Genomic DNA, 17,627 nt, shown 5'->3' with positions numbered 1-17,627 from the left:
GACCATCTAACTTAGGTAAGAACTAACAATCTGTAATCAAAGACCAAATGTTTCCCCCACCTAAGTAATAAATTGTCAAGTAATGAAAGTGGCATAATTGATATGGAGTGTATAAGGAAAAACACAGTAAACTGTTAAAGTGTGCCAGGTGTGAGGGCCATCACCGACGCAGAGGACTGGGTGATCTCGCATTCCCGAGGCCGACGTGAGTAAGGTCTTTAATCATGTCAACCCCTGCAAGGCCGCAGGGACCAATGGTATTCCAGGACGCGTACTCAGAGCTGGCAGGCATACTCACGGTAATTTTCAACTTCTCCTTGTTCTAGTCTGTAATCCACACATATTTTAATGACCATCGTCATTCCTGTTCCCAAGAACTCTAAGGCTTCATGCAACAATGACTACTGCCCTGTGTCATGTAAACATTTCTCCCAGCGTGAAAATGTTCCCAGCTCAATAATTGCATGTGCATCTCTAGGTGGATGGCTGAGCTCCTGCGGATGTTTCTCTCACACCCTCCCTCGAAAAACTGTTCTATGGGCACACGCATTTGCTTTACACATCTGCCAATCAATGGTGGTCAGGAGTATTGACTCTCACCAATCAGAAGCTTGTTGAGGCATGAGGTCAGCATATAAATACCCGGACTCGCGCGTCGAAGTGTTGAGGGTTAATGTGAGGAGAGATTTTTTGCGAATGCAAAGACTTGGGCGCCATGTTTTCGATTGACAGTGCATATATTTGTTAGTTAGTTATATAAACAAGTTAAAACTGCACACATCTGAGAACAAGCCATCTCGACCAGTTTACAGCTAATTATGCTAGTTAGTTAGATAAACCCAGGGCGAGGGGATGTGAGAGAAACGAGCTCAGCCATCCACACAGACACTCATGCAATTATTGACTGGGAACATTTGAAAATGTTTACAACATGACATCACAATCAGAACGATTTGGAACTATTTCACGCTGGGAAGATATTTACATGACACCCTGTAGCACTCACATCTGTAATCATAAAGTGCTTTGAGAGTAGAGGTCGACCGATTATGATTTTTCAACGCAGATACCGATACTTGGAGGACCAAAAAAATCCGATACCGAATAATCGGCAAATTTTTTATATATTTGTAATAATGACAATTACAACAATACTGAATGAACAATGAACACTTTTATTTGACCTTAATATAATACATCATAATCAATTTAGTCTCAAATAATGAAACATGTTGAATTTGGTTTAAATAACGCAAAAACAAAGTGTTGGAGAAGAAAGTAAAAGTGCAATATGTGCCATGTAAAAAAAAAAAAGCTAACGTTTAAGTTCCTTGCTCAGAACATGAGAACATATGAAAGCTGGTGGTTCCTTTTAACATGAGTCGTCAATATTCCCAGGTAAGAAGTTTTAGGTTGTAGTTATTATAGGACTATTTCTCTCTATACCATTTGTATTTCATATACCTTTGACTATTGGATGTTCTAATAGGTACTTTAGTATTGCCAGCCTAATCTCGGGAGTTGATAGGCTTGAAGTCATAAATAGTGCAATGCTTGAAGCATTGCGAAGAGCTGCTGGCAAACGCAGTAAAGTGCTGTTTGAATGAATGCTTATGAGCGTGCTGCTGCCTACCATCGCTCAGTCAGACTGCTCTATCAAATTATAGACTTAATTATAATATAATAACACACAGAAATACGAGCCTTAGGTCATTAATATGGTCAAATCCGGAAAATATAATTTCATTTTGAAAACAAAACGTTTATTCTTTCAGTGAAATACGGAACCGTTCCATATTTTCTCTAACAGGTGGTATCCATAAGTCTAAATATTGCTGTTACATTGCAAAACCTTCAATGTTATGTCATAATTACGTACATTTCTGGCAAATTAGTTCGCAACAAGCCAGGCGGCCAAAACTGTTGCATATACCCTGACTCTGCGTGCAATGAATGCAAGAGAACTGACACAATTTCCCTAGTTGAATATTGCCTGCTAACATGAATTTCTTTTAACTAAATATGCAGGTTTAAAAATATATACTTCTGTGTATTGATTTTAAGAAAGGCATTGATGTTTGTGGTTAGGTACATTGGTGCAATGATTGTGCGTTTTTTGCAAATGCACTTTTGTTAAATCATCCCCCATTTGGCGAAGTTGGCTGTCTTTGTTAGGAAGAAATAGTCTTCACACAGTTCGCAATGACCCAGGTGGCCCAAACTGCTGCATATACCCTGATTCTGATGCACAGAACGCAAGAGAAGTGACACAATTTCCCTAGTTAAAATAAATTAATGTTAAAAAGGCAATATTAATTAAATATGCAGGTTTAAAAGCATATACTTGTGTATTGATTTTAAGAAAGGCGTTGATGTTTATGGTTAGGTACACATTGGTGCAACGACAGTGCTTTTTTCACGAATGCGCGATTCAATGATAAATTAACAGGCACCGCATCGATTATATGCAACGCAGGACAAGCTAGATAAACTAGTAATATCATCAACCATGTGTAGTTAACTATTGATTATGTTAAGATTGATTGTTTTTTATAAGATATGTTTAATGCTAGCTGGCACCTTACCTTGGCTCCTTGCTGCGCTTGCGTAACAGGTGGTCAGCCTGCCACGCAGTCTCCTCGTGGAGTGCAATGTAATCGGCCATGATCGGTGTCCAAAAATGACGATTACCGGTTGTTTTGAAAACTTGAAATCGGCCCTAATTAAATCGGCCATTCCGTTGAATCGGTCAACCTCTATTTGAGAGGCTAGTTGTGGGCACACATCAACTCCATCATCGCAGACACCCTAGACCCACTCCAATTTGGATATCACCCCAACAGCTCTGTAGACGACGCAATCTCAATTGCACTCCACACGGCCATCACCCACCCTAGATAAGAGGAATACCTACAGTATGTGAGTATGCTGTTCATTGACTACAGCTCGGCGTTAAACATCATTGATCCCTTGAAGGTCGTCACCAAGCTTAGGAACCTGGGACTGAACACCTCTGTCCGCAACTAAATCCTGATTTTCCTGACGGGCTGACCTGAGGTAGTGAAGGTAGGCAACATCACCTCTGCCCCAGACCCACAGGGTGTGTGCTTAGTCTCCTCCTGTACTCCCTGTTCACCCACAACTCAAACACCATCATCAAGTTTGCTGACGACATGAAGATGGTAGGCCTGATAAATGGCGACGATGAGAGAGCCTACAAGGAGGAGGACAGTGACCTGGCAGTGTGGTGCCGGAACATCAACCTCCCTCATCAGTAAGACCAAGGAGTTGATCGTTGACTACAGGGGGGGAAAGCTGCAGTGGAGCGGGTCGAGAGCTTCAAGTTCCTCGGTGTGACTTAAAATGGTCCACACACTCTCACAGTCACCTCAGGAGGTTGAAAATGTTTTACATGGGCTGTGAAATCCTTAAAAAGTTATACACCTGCACCATTGAGAGCATCTTGACTGGCTGATTACTGCATGGTATGGCAATAGCACCGCCCTCGATCGCATGGCGCTACAGAGGGTGGTGCGGACAGCCAAGTACATCACTGGGACCGAGCTCCCTGCCATCCAGGACCTCTATATCAGGCAGCGTGAAAGGAAGGCCCAGAGAATCGTTAAAGACTCCAGCCACCCAAGCCATAGAGATTGTTCTCTCTGCTTCTGCACGGCAAGTGGTACCGGTGTATCAAGTCTGATACCAACAGACTCTTGAACAGCTTCTATCCACAAGCCATTAGACTGCTAAATAGGTAACTAAATAGCTAACAAAATGGCATCATGGATTATCTGAATTGACCCTTTTATTTTATTTTTGCACTGCACTCATAGGGCCTTACACACTCATGCACACCGACACTCCAAAACACACACAAACACTCACTTCCTCATTTGCTCACACACACATAATATGCACATGCAACTCTGTTTATCATATATCCTGATGCCTAGTCATCTTACCCCTAAGGTGACATATCTACCTCTATCACTCCAGTATTCCTGCACATTGTTAATATGATACTGGAACTGACTGACCCTGTAGATAGTATGCTTACTTTCTCGTGTTCTTATTTTTCATGTGTTTTTGTTCTACCTTATGTTATTTTTAGGATTACATTGTTAATGATTACTGTATTGTTGGGTTTAGCGCTTGCAAGAAAATATTTGACTGTACTTGTGCACGTGAAATTAAAACTTGCGTGTGGGCCTATTCCAATATGAAATACAGTACTTTGAAATGCGAAACCTTGAATCAATGCTGCTGCTCTTATGGTAGAGTCAGTAGACAGTGCCGTTTGAAGGGCTAAGAGAGGAAATGAATGCATGTGGGAACACACCTGGTGCTCCTCTGTCCTAATGAGAATTAAATAAAGTACTCTGAGACCACCACATTCCCAGCTTCCCACAAATGATGGGAGATTTGAATGACAATCACACACCTATAAACGTGAGAGGAAACTGGAATCCATGTTTTGCCATTCACAAACACACATGCATATGCACACACATGCAAGAAGACAGGCATTCATGCACTGATGCACATACACCTGCACCAGACCTTAAAAAAAGTATCAATTTTCTGAGATCTTTATTCAAATATTTAAAAAAAAATATAGTAGAGTAACTATTTGTTCCCCCAGAACAATTTTGCTGTGGGAACGAACAGTTAATTTGGAGATGACTACAACTATTTGTGTCTGTGTAATAAACTGTAATTACTTTTGGAGCAACATTATATTTGTTATGGATCCCCATTACTCAACCCTGCACCTTAGAGGCTGCTGCCCTATATATATATATGAAACACTAGTCACTTTAATAATGCTTACATACTGTTTTATTCATTTCATATGTATATACTGTATTCTGTATTTTAATCAATGCCACGCCAACATTGCTGGTCCTAATATTTATACATTTCTTAATTCCATTCTTTTACTTTTAGATTTCTATGTATTGTTGTGTATTGTTAGATACTACTGCCCTGTTGGAGCTAGGAACAGAAGCATTTCGCTACACCCGCAATAACATCTGCTAAATATTTGATATTTCCTGGGGTCCAGCAAAATTAAGGAAGTTTATTCAACTTTAAAAACATTACAACACAATCACAACAGATTTCACAAGACATTAAGTGTGTGCCCTCAGGTCACTACTCTACTACCACATATCTACAACACAAAATCCATGTGTACATGTGTGTATGTTATCGTGTGTGTTTATACATGTGTCTGTGCCTGTGTCTCTTCGCAGTCCCTACTGTTCCATAAGGTGCATTTGCATCTGTTTTTTTAAATCTGATTCTACTGCTTGCATCAGTTACTTGATGTGAAATAGAGTTCCATGTAGTCATGGCTCTATGTAGTATTGTGCGCCTCCCATGGTCTGTTCTGGACTTGGGGGCCGTGAGGAGACCTCTGGTGACATCCCTTGTAGGGTATGCATGGGTGTTCGAGCTGTGTGCCAGTAGTTCAAACAGAGAGATCGGTGCATTCAACATGTCTATACCTCTTACAAATACAAGTAGTGATGAAGTCAATCTCTCCTCCACTTTGAGCCAGGAGAGATTGACATGCATATTATAAATGTTAGCTCTTGGTGTACATTTAAGGGCGAGCCGTGCTGCCCTGTTCTGAGCCAATTGCAATTTTCCTAAGTCCTTTGTGGCACCTGACCACACGACTGAACAGTAGTCCAGGTGGGACAAAACTAGGGCCTATAGGACCTGCCTTGTTGATAGTGTTGTTAAGGCGGCAGATCAGCGCTTTATTATGGACAAACTTCCCCGCAATTTTAGCTACTGTTGTATCAGTATGTTTTGACCATGACAGTTTACAATCCAGGGTTACTCCAAGCAGTTTAGTCACCTCAACTGTCTCAATTTCCACATGATTCATTATAAGATTTAGTTGACGTTTAGGGTTTAGTGAATGATTTGTCCCAAATACAATGCTTTTCGGTTTTTTTTATTTTATATTTAGGACTAACTTATTCCCTGCCACCCATTCTGACACCAACTGCAGCTCTTTGTTAAGTGTTGCGGTCATTTCAGTCGCTGTAGTAGCTGACGTGTATAGTGTTGAGTCATCTACACAAATAGACACACACACACTGGCATGTCGTTAGTAAAGACTTAAAATGTAAAGGGGCTAGACAGCTGCCCTGGGAAATTTCCGACTCAACCTGGATTATGTTGGAGAGGCTTCCATTAAAGAACACCCTCTCTGTTCTGTTAGACAGGTAATTCTTCATCCACAATATAGCAGGTGGTGTAAAGCCATAACACATACATTTTTCCAGCAGCAGGCTATGATCGATAATATCAAAAGCCGCACTGAAGTCTAACAAAACAACCCCCACAGCCAATCATCAGTCATTTGTGTAAGTGCTGTGCTTGTTGAATGTCCTTCCCTATAAGGAAGGACATTTCCGAGTGGCGCAGCGGTCTAAGGCACTGCATCTCAGTGCAAGAGGCGTCACTACAGTTCCTGGTTCGATTCCAGGATGTATCACATCCGGCCGTGTTGGGAGTCCCATAGGGCGGTGCACAATTGGCCCAGCGTCTGGCTTTGGCCGGGGTAGGCCGTCATTGTAAATAAGAATTTGTTCTTAAATGAGCCTAGTTAAATAGAGGTTAAATAAAAAATATAATAATAATAATAATAATAATAATAATATTAAGCTTGCTGAAAGTCTGTTGTCAATTTGTTTACTGTGAAATAGCATTGTATCTGGTCAAATCCATTTTTTCCCGAAACTTTACTACTAAGGGTTGGTAACAGGCTGATTGGTCAGCTATTTGAGCCAGTAAAGGGGGCTATACTAGTCTTAGGTAGCGGAAAGACTAGCTTCCCTCCAAGTGTGAGTGCACACACTTTCTAGTAGGCTGAAATTGAATATATGGCAAATAGGAGTGGCAATATCGTCCCCTATTATCCTCAGTAATTTTCCATCCAAGTTGTCAGACCCCGGTGGCTTGTCCTTGTTGATAGAGAATTGTTTCACCTCTTACACACTTACTTTACGAAATTCTAAATTACAATACTTTTCTTTCATAAATTGGTCAGATATACTTGGATGTGTAGTGTTAGCGTTTGTTGCTGGCATGTTATGCCTAAATTTGCTTATCTTGCCAATGAAAAAATTATTAAAGTAGTTGGCAATATCAGTAGGTTTTGTTATGAATGAGCCATCTGATTCACTGAATGATGGAGTCGAGTTTGCTTTTTTGCCCAAAATTTCATTTAAGTTGTTCCAAAGCTTTTTACTATCATACTTTATATGATCTGATTCTGATCGCCCATCTGCGGCCCGCTAATCGTTAGCTGTCTTTTCGGCTGCGATCTGAATAGGTCTATCGGACACTTTTCTTGGGCCACTATAACTAACTATTTTGCCAACTTGGACTGGTCCCCCCTTCCACACGGAACCCCACTAACCCACAGACGGAAACGCACGAAGTGGCTAAAAACAGACCTCCCTCCCATCTTCCACCAGCTTGCTACCTATGGCCCGGCTAGCTGTCTGAATCTCACTGGACCCTTTGATCACTCGGCTAAGCATGCCTCTCCTTAATGTCAATATGCCTTCTCCATTGCTGTTCTGGTTAGTGTTTATTGGCTTATTTCACTGTAGAGCCTCTAGCCCTGCTCATTATACCTTATCCAACCTCTCAGTTCCTCCACCCACACATGCTATGACATCTTCTGGTTTCAATGATGTTTCTAGAGACAATATCTCTCTCATAATCACTAAATGCCTAGGTTTACCTCCTCTGTACTCACATCCCACCATAACTTTGTCTGTACATTATACCTTGAAGCTATTTTATCGCCCCCAGAAACCTGCTCCTTTTTCTCTCTATTCTGGACGTCACAGACGACCAATTCTTATAGCCGTACCCTCATACTTATTCTTCTCTGCTCCTCTGGGGATGTAGAGGTGAATCCAGGCCCTGCAGTGCCTGGCTCCACTCCTACTCCCCAGGCGCTCTCTTTTGATGACTTCTGTAACCGTAATAACCTTGGTTTCATGCATGTTAACATTAGAAGCCTCCTCCCTAAGTTTGTTTTATTCACTGCTTTAGCACACTCTGCCAACCCGGATGTCCTAGCTGTGTCTGAATCTTGGCTTAGGAAGTCCACCAAAAACTCTGAAATCTTCATCCCTAACTACAACGTTTTCAGACAAGATAGAACGACCAAAGGGGGCGGTGTTGCAATCTACTGCAGAGATAGCCTGCAGAGTTCTGTCCTGCTATCCAGGTCTGTACCCAAACAATTTGAACTTCTACTTTTAAAAATCCACCTCTCCAAAAACAAGTCTCTCACCGTTGCCGCCTGCTAAAGACCCCCCTCGGCCCCTAGTTGTGCTCTGGACACCATATGTGAACTGATTGCCCCCCATCTATCTTCAGAGCTCGTGCTACTACGTGACCTAAACTGGGACATGCTTAACACCCCAGCCATCCTACAATCCAAGCTTGATGCCCTCAATCTCACACAAATTATTAATGAACCCACCAGGTACAACCCCAAAGCCGCAAACACTGGCACCCTCATAGATATCATCCTAACCAACGTGCCCTCTAAATACACCTCTGCTGTTTTCAACCAAGATCTCAGCGATCACTGCCTCATTGCCTGCACCCGTAATGGGTCAGCGGTCAAACGACCTCCACTCATCACTGTCAAACGCTCCCTGAAACATTTCAACGAGCAAGCCTTTCTAATCGACCTGGCCCTGGTATCCTGGAAGGATATTGACCTCATCCCGTCAGTAGAGGATGCCTGGTTATTTTTTTTAAATGCCTTCCTCTCCATCTTAAATAAGCATGCCCCTTTCAAGAAATTTAGAACCAGGAACAGATATAGCCCTTGGTTCTCCCCAGACCTGACTGCCCTTAACCAACACAAAAATATCCTGTGGCGTTCTGCATTAGCATCGAACTGCCCCTGCGATATGCAACTTTTTAGGGAAGTTAGAAACCAATACACACAGGCAGTTAGAAACGCCAAGGCTAGCTTTTTCAAACAGAAATTCGCTTCGTGCAACTCCAACTCTAAAAAGTTCTGGGACATTGTAAAGTCCATGGAGAATAAGAACACCTCCTCCCAACTGCCCACTGCACTGAGGATAGGAAACTCTGTCACCACCGATAAGCCCACTATAATTGAGAATTTCAACAAGCATTTTTCTACGGCTGGCCATGCTTTCCACCTAACTACCCCTACTGCATTCAACAGCACTGCACCCCCCACAGCTACTCGCCCAAGCCTCCCCCATTTCTCCTTCTCCCAAATCCATTCAGCTGATGTTCTGAAAGAGCTGCAAAATCTGGACCCCTACAAATCAGCTGGGCTTGACAATCTGGACCCTTTCTTTCTAAAATTATCTGCCGAAATTATTGCAACCCCTATTACTAGCCTGTTCAACCTCTCTTTCGTGTCGTCTGAGATTCCCATAGATTGGAAAGCAGCTGCTGTCATCCCCCCTCTTCAAAGGAGGTGACACTCTTGACCCAAATTGCTACAGACCTATATCCATCCTACACTGCCTTTCTAAGGTCTTCGAAAGCCAAGTTAACAAACAGATTACCGACCATTTCGAATCCCACCGCACCCTCTCCGCTATGCAATCTGGTTTCAGAGCTGGTCATGGGTGCACCTCAGCCACGCTCAAGGTCCTAAACGACATCGTAACCGCCATCGATAAGAAACAATACTGTGCTGCCGTATTCATTGACCTGGCCAAAGCTTTTGACTCTGTTAATCACCACATCCTCATCGGCAGACTCAGTAGCCTTGGTTTCTCAAACGATTGCGTCGCCTGGTTCACCAACTACTTCTCTGACAGAGTTCAGTGTGTCAAATCGGAGGGCCTACTGTCTGGACCTCTGGCAGTCTCTATGGGGGTACCACAGGGTTCAATTCTTGGGCCAACTCTTTTCTCTGTATACATAAATGATGTCGCTCTTGCTGCTGGTGAATCTCTGATCCACCTCTACGCAGACGACACCATTCTGTACACTTCTGGCCCTTCTTTGGACACTGTGTTAACAACCCTCCAGACGAGCTTCAATGCCATTCAACTCTCCTTCCGTGGTCTCCAACTGCTCCTAAATACAAGTAAAACAAAATGCATGCTCTTCAACCGATCGCTGCCTGCACCTGCCCGCCTGTCCAGCATCACTTCTCTGGACGGTTCTAACTTAGAATTTGTGGACAACTACAAATACCTAGGTGTCTGGTTAGACTGTAAACTCTCCTTCCAGACTCACATCAATCATCTCCAATCCAAAGTGAAATCTCGAATCGGCTTCCTATTTCGCAACAAAGCATCCTTCACTCATGCTGCCAAACATACCCTCGTAAAACTGACCATCCTACCAATCCTCGACTTCGGCGATGTCATTTACAAAATAGCTTCCAATACCCTACTCAACAAGCTGGATGCAGTCTATCACAGTGCCATCCGTTTTGTCACCAAAGCCCCATATACTACCCACCACTGCGACCTGTACGCTCTCGTTGGCTGGCCTTCGCTTCATAATCGTCGCCAAACACATTGGCTCCAGGTCATCTACAAGACCCTGCTAGGTAAAGTCCCCCCTTATCTCCGCTCACTGGTCACCATAGCAGCACCCACCTGTAGCACGCGCTCCAGCAGGTATATCTCTCTGGTCACCCCTAAAGCCAACTCCTCCTTTGGTCGTCTCTCCTTCCAGTTCTCTGCTGCCAATGACTGGAACGAACTACAAAAATCTCTGAAACTGGAAACACTTATCTCCCTCACTAGCTTTAAGCACCAGCTGTCAGAGCAGCTCACAGATCACTGCATCTGTACATAGCCCATCTATAATTTAGCCCAAACTACTACCTCTTCCCCTACTGTATTTATTTATTTTATTTATTTTGCTCCTTTGCACCATATTATTTATATTTTATCTCTGAACTTTCTTCAAACTACAAATCTACCATTCCAGTGTTTCTCTTGCTATACTTTATTTACTTTGCCACCATGGCATTTTTTTTCCTTTACCTCCCTTATCTCACATAATTTGCTCACATTGTATATAATCTTATATTTTTTTTATTATTATTTTTTTTTATTATTATTATTATTATTATAATTATTATAATTTATTTTTTTTATTTATTTTTTTTCTACTGCATCATTGATTGTATGTTGTTTTACTCCATGTGTAACTCTGTGTTTTTGTATGTTGTCGAACTGCTTTGCTTTATCTTGGCCAGGTCGCAATTGTAAATGAGAACTTGTTCTCAACTTGCCTACCTGGTTAAATAAAGGTGAAATAAAAAATAAATAAAAATATCATTTATCTTTGTTCCATAGTATAGTTTCTTATTTTTATTCAGTTCAGTCACGTGATATTTCAGAATTTTCAGTACGTTTGCCAATCAGTTGTGCAACAAGACTTATTTGCCATACCTTTTTCCCTATCCCTCTCAAACATACCATTTTTCAATTCCTCATCAATTCAAGGGGATTTTACAGTTTTTACAGTCATTTGAATAATGGATGCATGCTTATTAGTAACTGGAATAAGCAATTTCATAAATGTGTCAAGTGCAGCATCTGGCTGCTCCTCATTACACACCACAGACCAGCAAATATTCTTTACATCATAAATATAAGAATCCCTACAAAACTTGCATGACCTCTTATACACTATATTAGGCTCAGCCTTTGGAACTTTGGGTTTCCTAGATATTAGCATGTTGTTACATAATACTGTATTGTAATTTCAGAGCAATTAGCTGAGAGTTTTTGTCTCTACCGTACACAAGAGAAATAGTGACTGTTCCTTATTCCTCTTATGTAATAATTCCATTATTAAGCAAAGTCCTATGTAACAACAATGTTGCTATTGTAATAATCACAAAGTTACTATATTACTTTATGTCTCACTCATTATGAAAATATGTCTTGTTCATTTTGAAGCTGCAAAAGTGGTCTACTCTTTATGTCCCTCGTGCATTTTATTCTAGCTGTAGGCTATATTAAGATTCACATCTAAGACCCATTCAAACCATGTACTTATGATCATATATTTATACTAATTCAACTACCGTAAAACTTCAATCAATATCCCGGGTGTTTATTTTATTAAATCACTGAACACAAAAGTTTGCTTATCAGAGAAAGCCTTCTACTTGAGCCAGGTGTCTATTTGAGCCAGGTGTCTAATGCACACCGCTTTTGCTGATTTGTATGGTTAATCATTTAATTTCAGCATTCATTTCCAGCATTCTATTATATACATTTTTTTCCCCTGCACTAATGTGTTTTCATTTACCTACTGTCACGTTTCTTTTGTCTTAGTATTCCTCTACAAACAAAACAACAGAGGGCGATCAGACGATTTCTGGGGGTCTGTACAACCAAAGTTGTTGACAATTTTTGTGCTTGCCAGTTAACTAGCCAGTTAGCTAGCAGTTCTCAGCTGTTAGCAGCCAATGGCTAGTAGTTTCTTACTGGAGATAAAACTTGAGGATTGTGATATTTATTATGTAACAGAACAAATCAAACATTTAACCTCAAACAATTCCTGGTAATTCATGGTAACCTTGTAAATAATTAATTTAGTCACGTTTATTTGTTTATTTGCCGAAATGTGTGTCGTTGCCAGGCTATTAAAAGGACAGGCAGCTATTTGAGATGCTGCCTTTAATTGAAGTTTTACAGTTGTAAGTGTTTCAGTCTTCATCAAATGTTCGACATCAAATAAATATGTTTAGTTTTTAAATAACTTGCATATATTCATATATCTTCAAATATTATTTGGTTTTCTGAAACATATCAAAATACTTTAAATGATTTGTTTTTCTGAGACCTGTATTTGAATATCAAGGAAAATAGTTGCCTTTTAGTTTAAACTATATAAAATATATTTGATAACCTTGAATATTTGAAAAGTTGGTATTTTCAAATAAACTACAAAATACAACTATTTTCACCTTGGTTCTGATGTGCACACACATACCTCTTTGTCAGCTCTTCCGCATTGTAACTCCTTTCTCTCTACACCATCTGTTGACTTTGAAGAGCTTGTGCCACTTAGTGATTGACTGTATTTTTCCACAAGAGTGCTGTTTTAATCAGTCTAAATTGTCTTGTTTTCTGCTACAATGTGTTGGACTTCTGAGCCATCCAGCATCGTTACATCAACTGACTTCAGGTCAGACACAACTTCCGTCTGATCCCCACTAGTGCACCAGCAACAAAGTCATAATATCCAACAGTGCTTCAATTTAGTATTCTAGGTTGGGGTTGTGTTGTTTTGTCTTAACCTTTAATGGGAAGTCACTGAAAACAAATAGTATTTCACAACGAAACAGAAGGTGTATTATTTAACCTCTTGGGGCTAGGTGGGACGCTAGCGTGCCACCCGTGGTGCACTCCATCAACAGCAGGTGCATTTCAAGAGCGGCAAATTTGAATCCAAATAAATGTCAAAATTCAAATTTTTCAAAAATACAACTATGTTACACCATTTGAAAGATAAACATCTCCTTAATCTAACCACGTTTTACGATTTCAAAAAGGTTTTACGGCGAAAGCATAAATTTAGAGTATGTTAGGACAGTACATTTACAAGAGTTGTGTGTAATGTTTTGTCAAGTCAAAGACAGGGTCACCAAAACCATAAAACCAGCTAAAATGATACACTAACCTTTTACAATCTCCATCAGATGACACTCCTAGGACATTATGTTAGACAATGCATGCATTTTTAGTTCTATCAAGTTGATATTTATATCCAAAAACAGCGTTTTACTATGGCATTGATGTTGAGGAAATCGTTTCCCTCCAATAACCGGCAGTCAAGTCAGCGTCACAAATTAAATAATAAAAATTAGAAAACATTGGTAAAATATTATATTGTCATTTAAAGAATTATAGATTTACATCTTTTGAACGCAATCAACTTGCCAGATTTAAAAATAACCTTACTGGGAAATCACACTTTGCAATAATCTGAGCACTGTGCCCAGAAAAATACGCGTTGCGATACAGACTAGACGTCATGTTGGGGAGATCTAAAATCGAAAATACTATGTAAATAATCCATTACCTTTGATTCTCTTCATCAGATGTCACTTCCAGGTATCACAGGTCCATAACGAATGTAGTTTTGTTCAAAAAAGCTCATCATTTATGTCCAAAAATCTCCGTCTCGTTAGCACATGATGTAAGCCAGCCGGACTTCTCGTCATGAACGAGGGGAAAAAATATATTTCCGTTCGTTCAAACATGTCAAACGTTGTATAGCATAAATCATTAGGGCCTTTTTTAACCAGAACATGAATAATATTCAAGGTGGACGAATGCATACTCTTTTATAACGTATTGGAACGAGGGTACCCAACATCAACTCGCGCGCAAGGTGTCTAATGGGCCATCATCGTTCCATGGCTCTTGTTCGGTCAGATCTCCCTCCAGAAGACTCAAAACACTTTGTAAAGGCTGGTGACATCTAGTGGAAGCAATAGGAAGTGCCAAAATATTCCTAAACCCCTGTGTTTTTCAATGGGATAGGTTTAAAGTCAATACAACACATCAGGTATCCACTTCCTGTCAGAAAATGTCTCAGGGTTTTGCCTGCCAAATGAGTTCTGTTATACTCACAGACACCATTCAAACAGTTTTGGAAACTTTAGAGTGTTTTCTATCCATATATAATAAGTATATGCATATTGTAGTTACTGGGTAGGATTAGTAACCAGATTAAATCGGGTACATTTTTTTTATCCAGACGTGCAAATGCTGCCCCCTAGACCCAACAGGTTAATTCCGGTGTGTGACTGACCTGGAACTCTTCTCGTAGCTGGGAGGAGTTGCTCTGAGAGTCCACCCGCAGCATGTCTTTGTAGGTGAGGGCAAACTCATTCACCAAGATGGCTGTCTCTCCACACAGACAAGCCTCCAGGATGGCATCATGGATGAATATGTACTGCTCCTGCAGATAGAGAGAAAGCGGGGGAGAGAGGGGGTATGGATAGAGAAAGAGAAAGAGAAGAGAGAGAGAGAGGGGGGGACGAAAGGGGGGGGAAGAGAGACAGAACAGAGAGAGTAAAAAACATGAAGAACATAGGATGATATCACAAAGAAAGTGGGCGAGGTATGGTACAGAGGACGGGGGGGGGGAGAGTTATAACATAGGACCATATCACAAAGAAAGAGTACGAGGTGTGGAAGGGTGCGAGAGAGAAATATCATTATGTACTGTAGGCCAGCCCAGTCACCTCTGTCTGGATCATGTTAATGCGTCGTGAGCAGAGGGTTTTGACACAGTTGTAGATGTCCACCACGCCCTCACACTCGGCCATGTCCAGCATGACGTCCAGCACGATGTAGCAGCCTGTGCGGCCCGCCCCCACACTGACACAGAGACACAGGGAGAACACCATGTCACTCTCACTGAACTCTGACCCATTAGGACAAGCCTTCACATACAATACTGTAATAACAGTGTACAGATAAGGGTCGAAAAGCAACTCTTGGCTCTCTCTTTCTTTGGATGACATGAAAATAATAGAATCAGGGCTGGGGATGGACGCAATTCCCCTATACAAGGCTTCAACCACAGCAGGTAAAACTGGCTGAAATAGCGTCCTACTCATAATGAATGTAAAACTGATTAAAATGTCATTTCAACCAGTTTTGCCCACTGGGACTAAGCTTTAAAAACAAAGTATTAATGGTTGCATGAGTATTGACAGCTAGCAGGGAGTGGTGTACTGCAGTGTGTGTTGATTGGAGGCTGGTACCTGCAGTGGACGACCACGGGTCCGGCATCAGGGGGAGTGGATGCTTTGACGCGCCGTATGAAGGCCAGCAGGCCTGTGGCGTGGTAGGGAACCCCATGCTCCGGCCAGGACGTGAAGTGGAACTGACGCACCTCGTGTTTAGCTGAGTAGCCCCTCTGTGGAAATACAACATCAGAAGAAGAATAAAAAGAAGATTAGATGAGTTACAGTGCATTCAGAAAGTATTCATAACCCTTGACATTTTGTTGTATTACAGCCTGAATTCAAAATGGATTAAAAAAAAAAATTCCCCTCAACCATCTACACACAATACCCCATAATGACAAAGTGAAAACCTGTTTTTAGAAATGATAGAAAATGTATTGAAAATCAAAAACAGATATCTAATTTACATAAGTATTCACACCCATGGGGCAATACTTTGTAGAAGCACCTTTGGCAGATATTACAGCTGTGAGTCTTTCTGGGTAAGTTTCTAAGAGCTTTGCACACTTGGATTGTGCAAAATTTTGCCCATTATTCTTTTCAAAATTCTTCAAGCTCTGTCAAATTTCTTGTATATCATTGCTAGACAACCATTTCAGGTCTTGCCATATACACTGCTCAAAAAAATAAAGGGAACACTTAAACAACACAATGTAACTCCAAGTCAATCACACTTCTGTGAAATCAAAATGTCCACTTAGGAAGCAACACTGATTGACAATAAATTTCACATAATGTTGTGCAAATGGAATAGACAACAGGTGGAAATTATAGGCAATTAGCAAGACACCCACAATAAAGGAGTGGTTCGGCAGGTGGTGACCACAGACCACTTCTCAGTTCTTATGCTTCCTGGCTGATGTTTTGGTCACTTTTGAATGCTGGCGGTGCTTTCACTCTAGTGGTAGCATGAGACGGAGTCTACAACCCACACAAGTGGCTCAGGTAGTGCAGCTCATTCAGGATGGCACATCAATGCGAGCTGTGGCAAGAAGGTTGCTGTGTCTGTCAGCGTAGTGTCCAGAGCATGGAGGCGCTACCAGGAGACAGGCCAGTACATCAGGAGACGTGGAGGAGGCCGTAGGAGGGCAACAACCCAGCAGCAGGACTGCTACCTCCGCCTTTGTGCAAGGAGGAGCAGGAGAAGCACTGCCAGAGCCCTGCAAAATGACCTCAGGCAGGCCACAAATGTGCATGTGTCTGCACAAACGGTCAGAAACAGACTCCATGAGAGTGGTATGAGGGCCCGACGTCCACAGATGGGGGTTGTGCTTACAGCCCAACACTGTGCAGGACGTTTGGCATTTGCCAGAGAACACCAAGATTGGCAAATTCTGCTGCCTGCAACATCCTCCAGCATGACCGGTTTGGTGGTGGGTCAGTCATGGTGTGGGGTGGCATTTCTTTGGGGGGCCGCACAGCCCTCCATGTGCTCGCCAGAGGTAGCCTGACTGCCATTAGGTACCGAGATGAGATCCTCAGACCCCTTGTGAGACCATATGCTGGTGTGGTTGGCCCTGGGTTCCTCCTAATGCAAGACAATGCTAGACCTCATGTGGCTGGAGTGTGTCAGCAGTTCCTGCAAGAGGAAGGCATTGATGCTATGGACTGGCCCGCCCGTTCCCCAGACCTGAATCCAATTGAGCACATCTGGGACATCATGTCTCGCTCCATCCACCAACGCCACGTTGCACCACAGACTGTCCAGGAGTTGGCGGATGCTTTAGTCCAGGTCTGGGAGGAGATCCCTCAGGAGACCATCTGCCACCTCATCAGGAGCATGCCCAGACGTTGTAGGGAGGTCATACAGGCACGTGGAGGCAACACACACTACTGAGCCTCA

General features: G+C 41.9%; 1 protein-coding gene across 8 annotated transcripts in view; it reads right to left on the bottom strand.

The window, feature by feature from the left end:
• Nucleotides 1-17,627, bottom strand: part of ptprub (protein tyrosine phosphatase receptor type Ub) — a 406,174-nt gene that overhangs the window by 16,124 nt on the left and 372,423 nt on the right. For all 8 annotated transcript variants that reach the window (XM_014169371.2, XM_014169389.2, XM_014169399.2 and 5 more), the window contains 3 exons: nt 15,800-15,954; nt 15,275-15,410; nt 14,839-14,988 (listed from right to left, as the gene is read on the bottom strand). In XM_014169371.2, the coding sequence (XP_014024846.1) occupies nt 14,839-14,988; nt 15,275-15,410; nt 15,800-15,954 (441 nt within the window). The remainder of the gene's footprint in view (nt 1-14,838; nt 14,989-15,274; nt 15,411-15,799; nt 15,955-17,627) is intronic.

Source organism: Salmo salar, chromosome ssa02 (genome assembly GCF_905237065.1).
Source record: "Salmo salar chromosome ssa02, Ssal_v3.1, whole genome shotgun sequence".
In the NCBI taxonomy this organism is placed as follows: Eukaryota; Metazoa; Chordata; class Actinopteri; order Salmoniformes; family Salmonidae; genus Salmo; species Salmo salar.
This window is presented reverse-complemented; position numbering and strand designations above follow the sequence as displayed.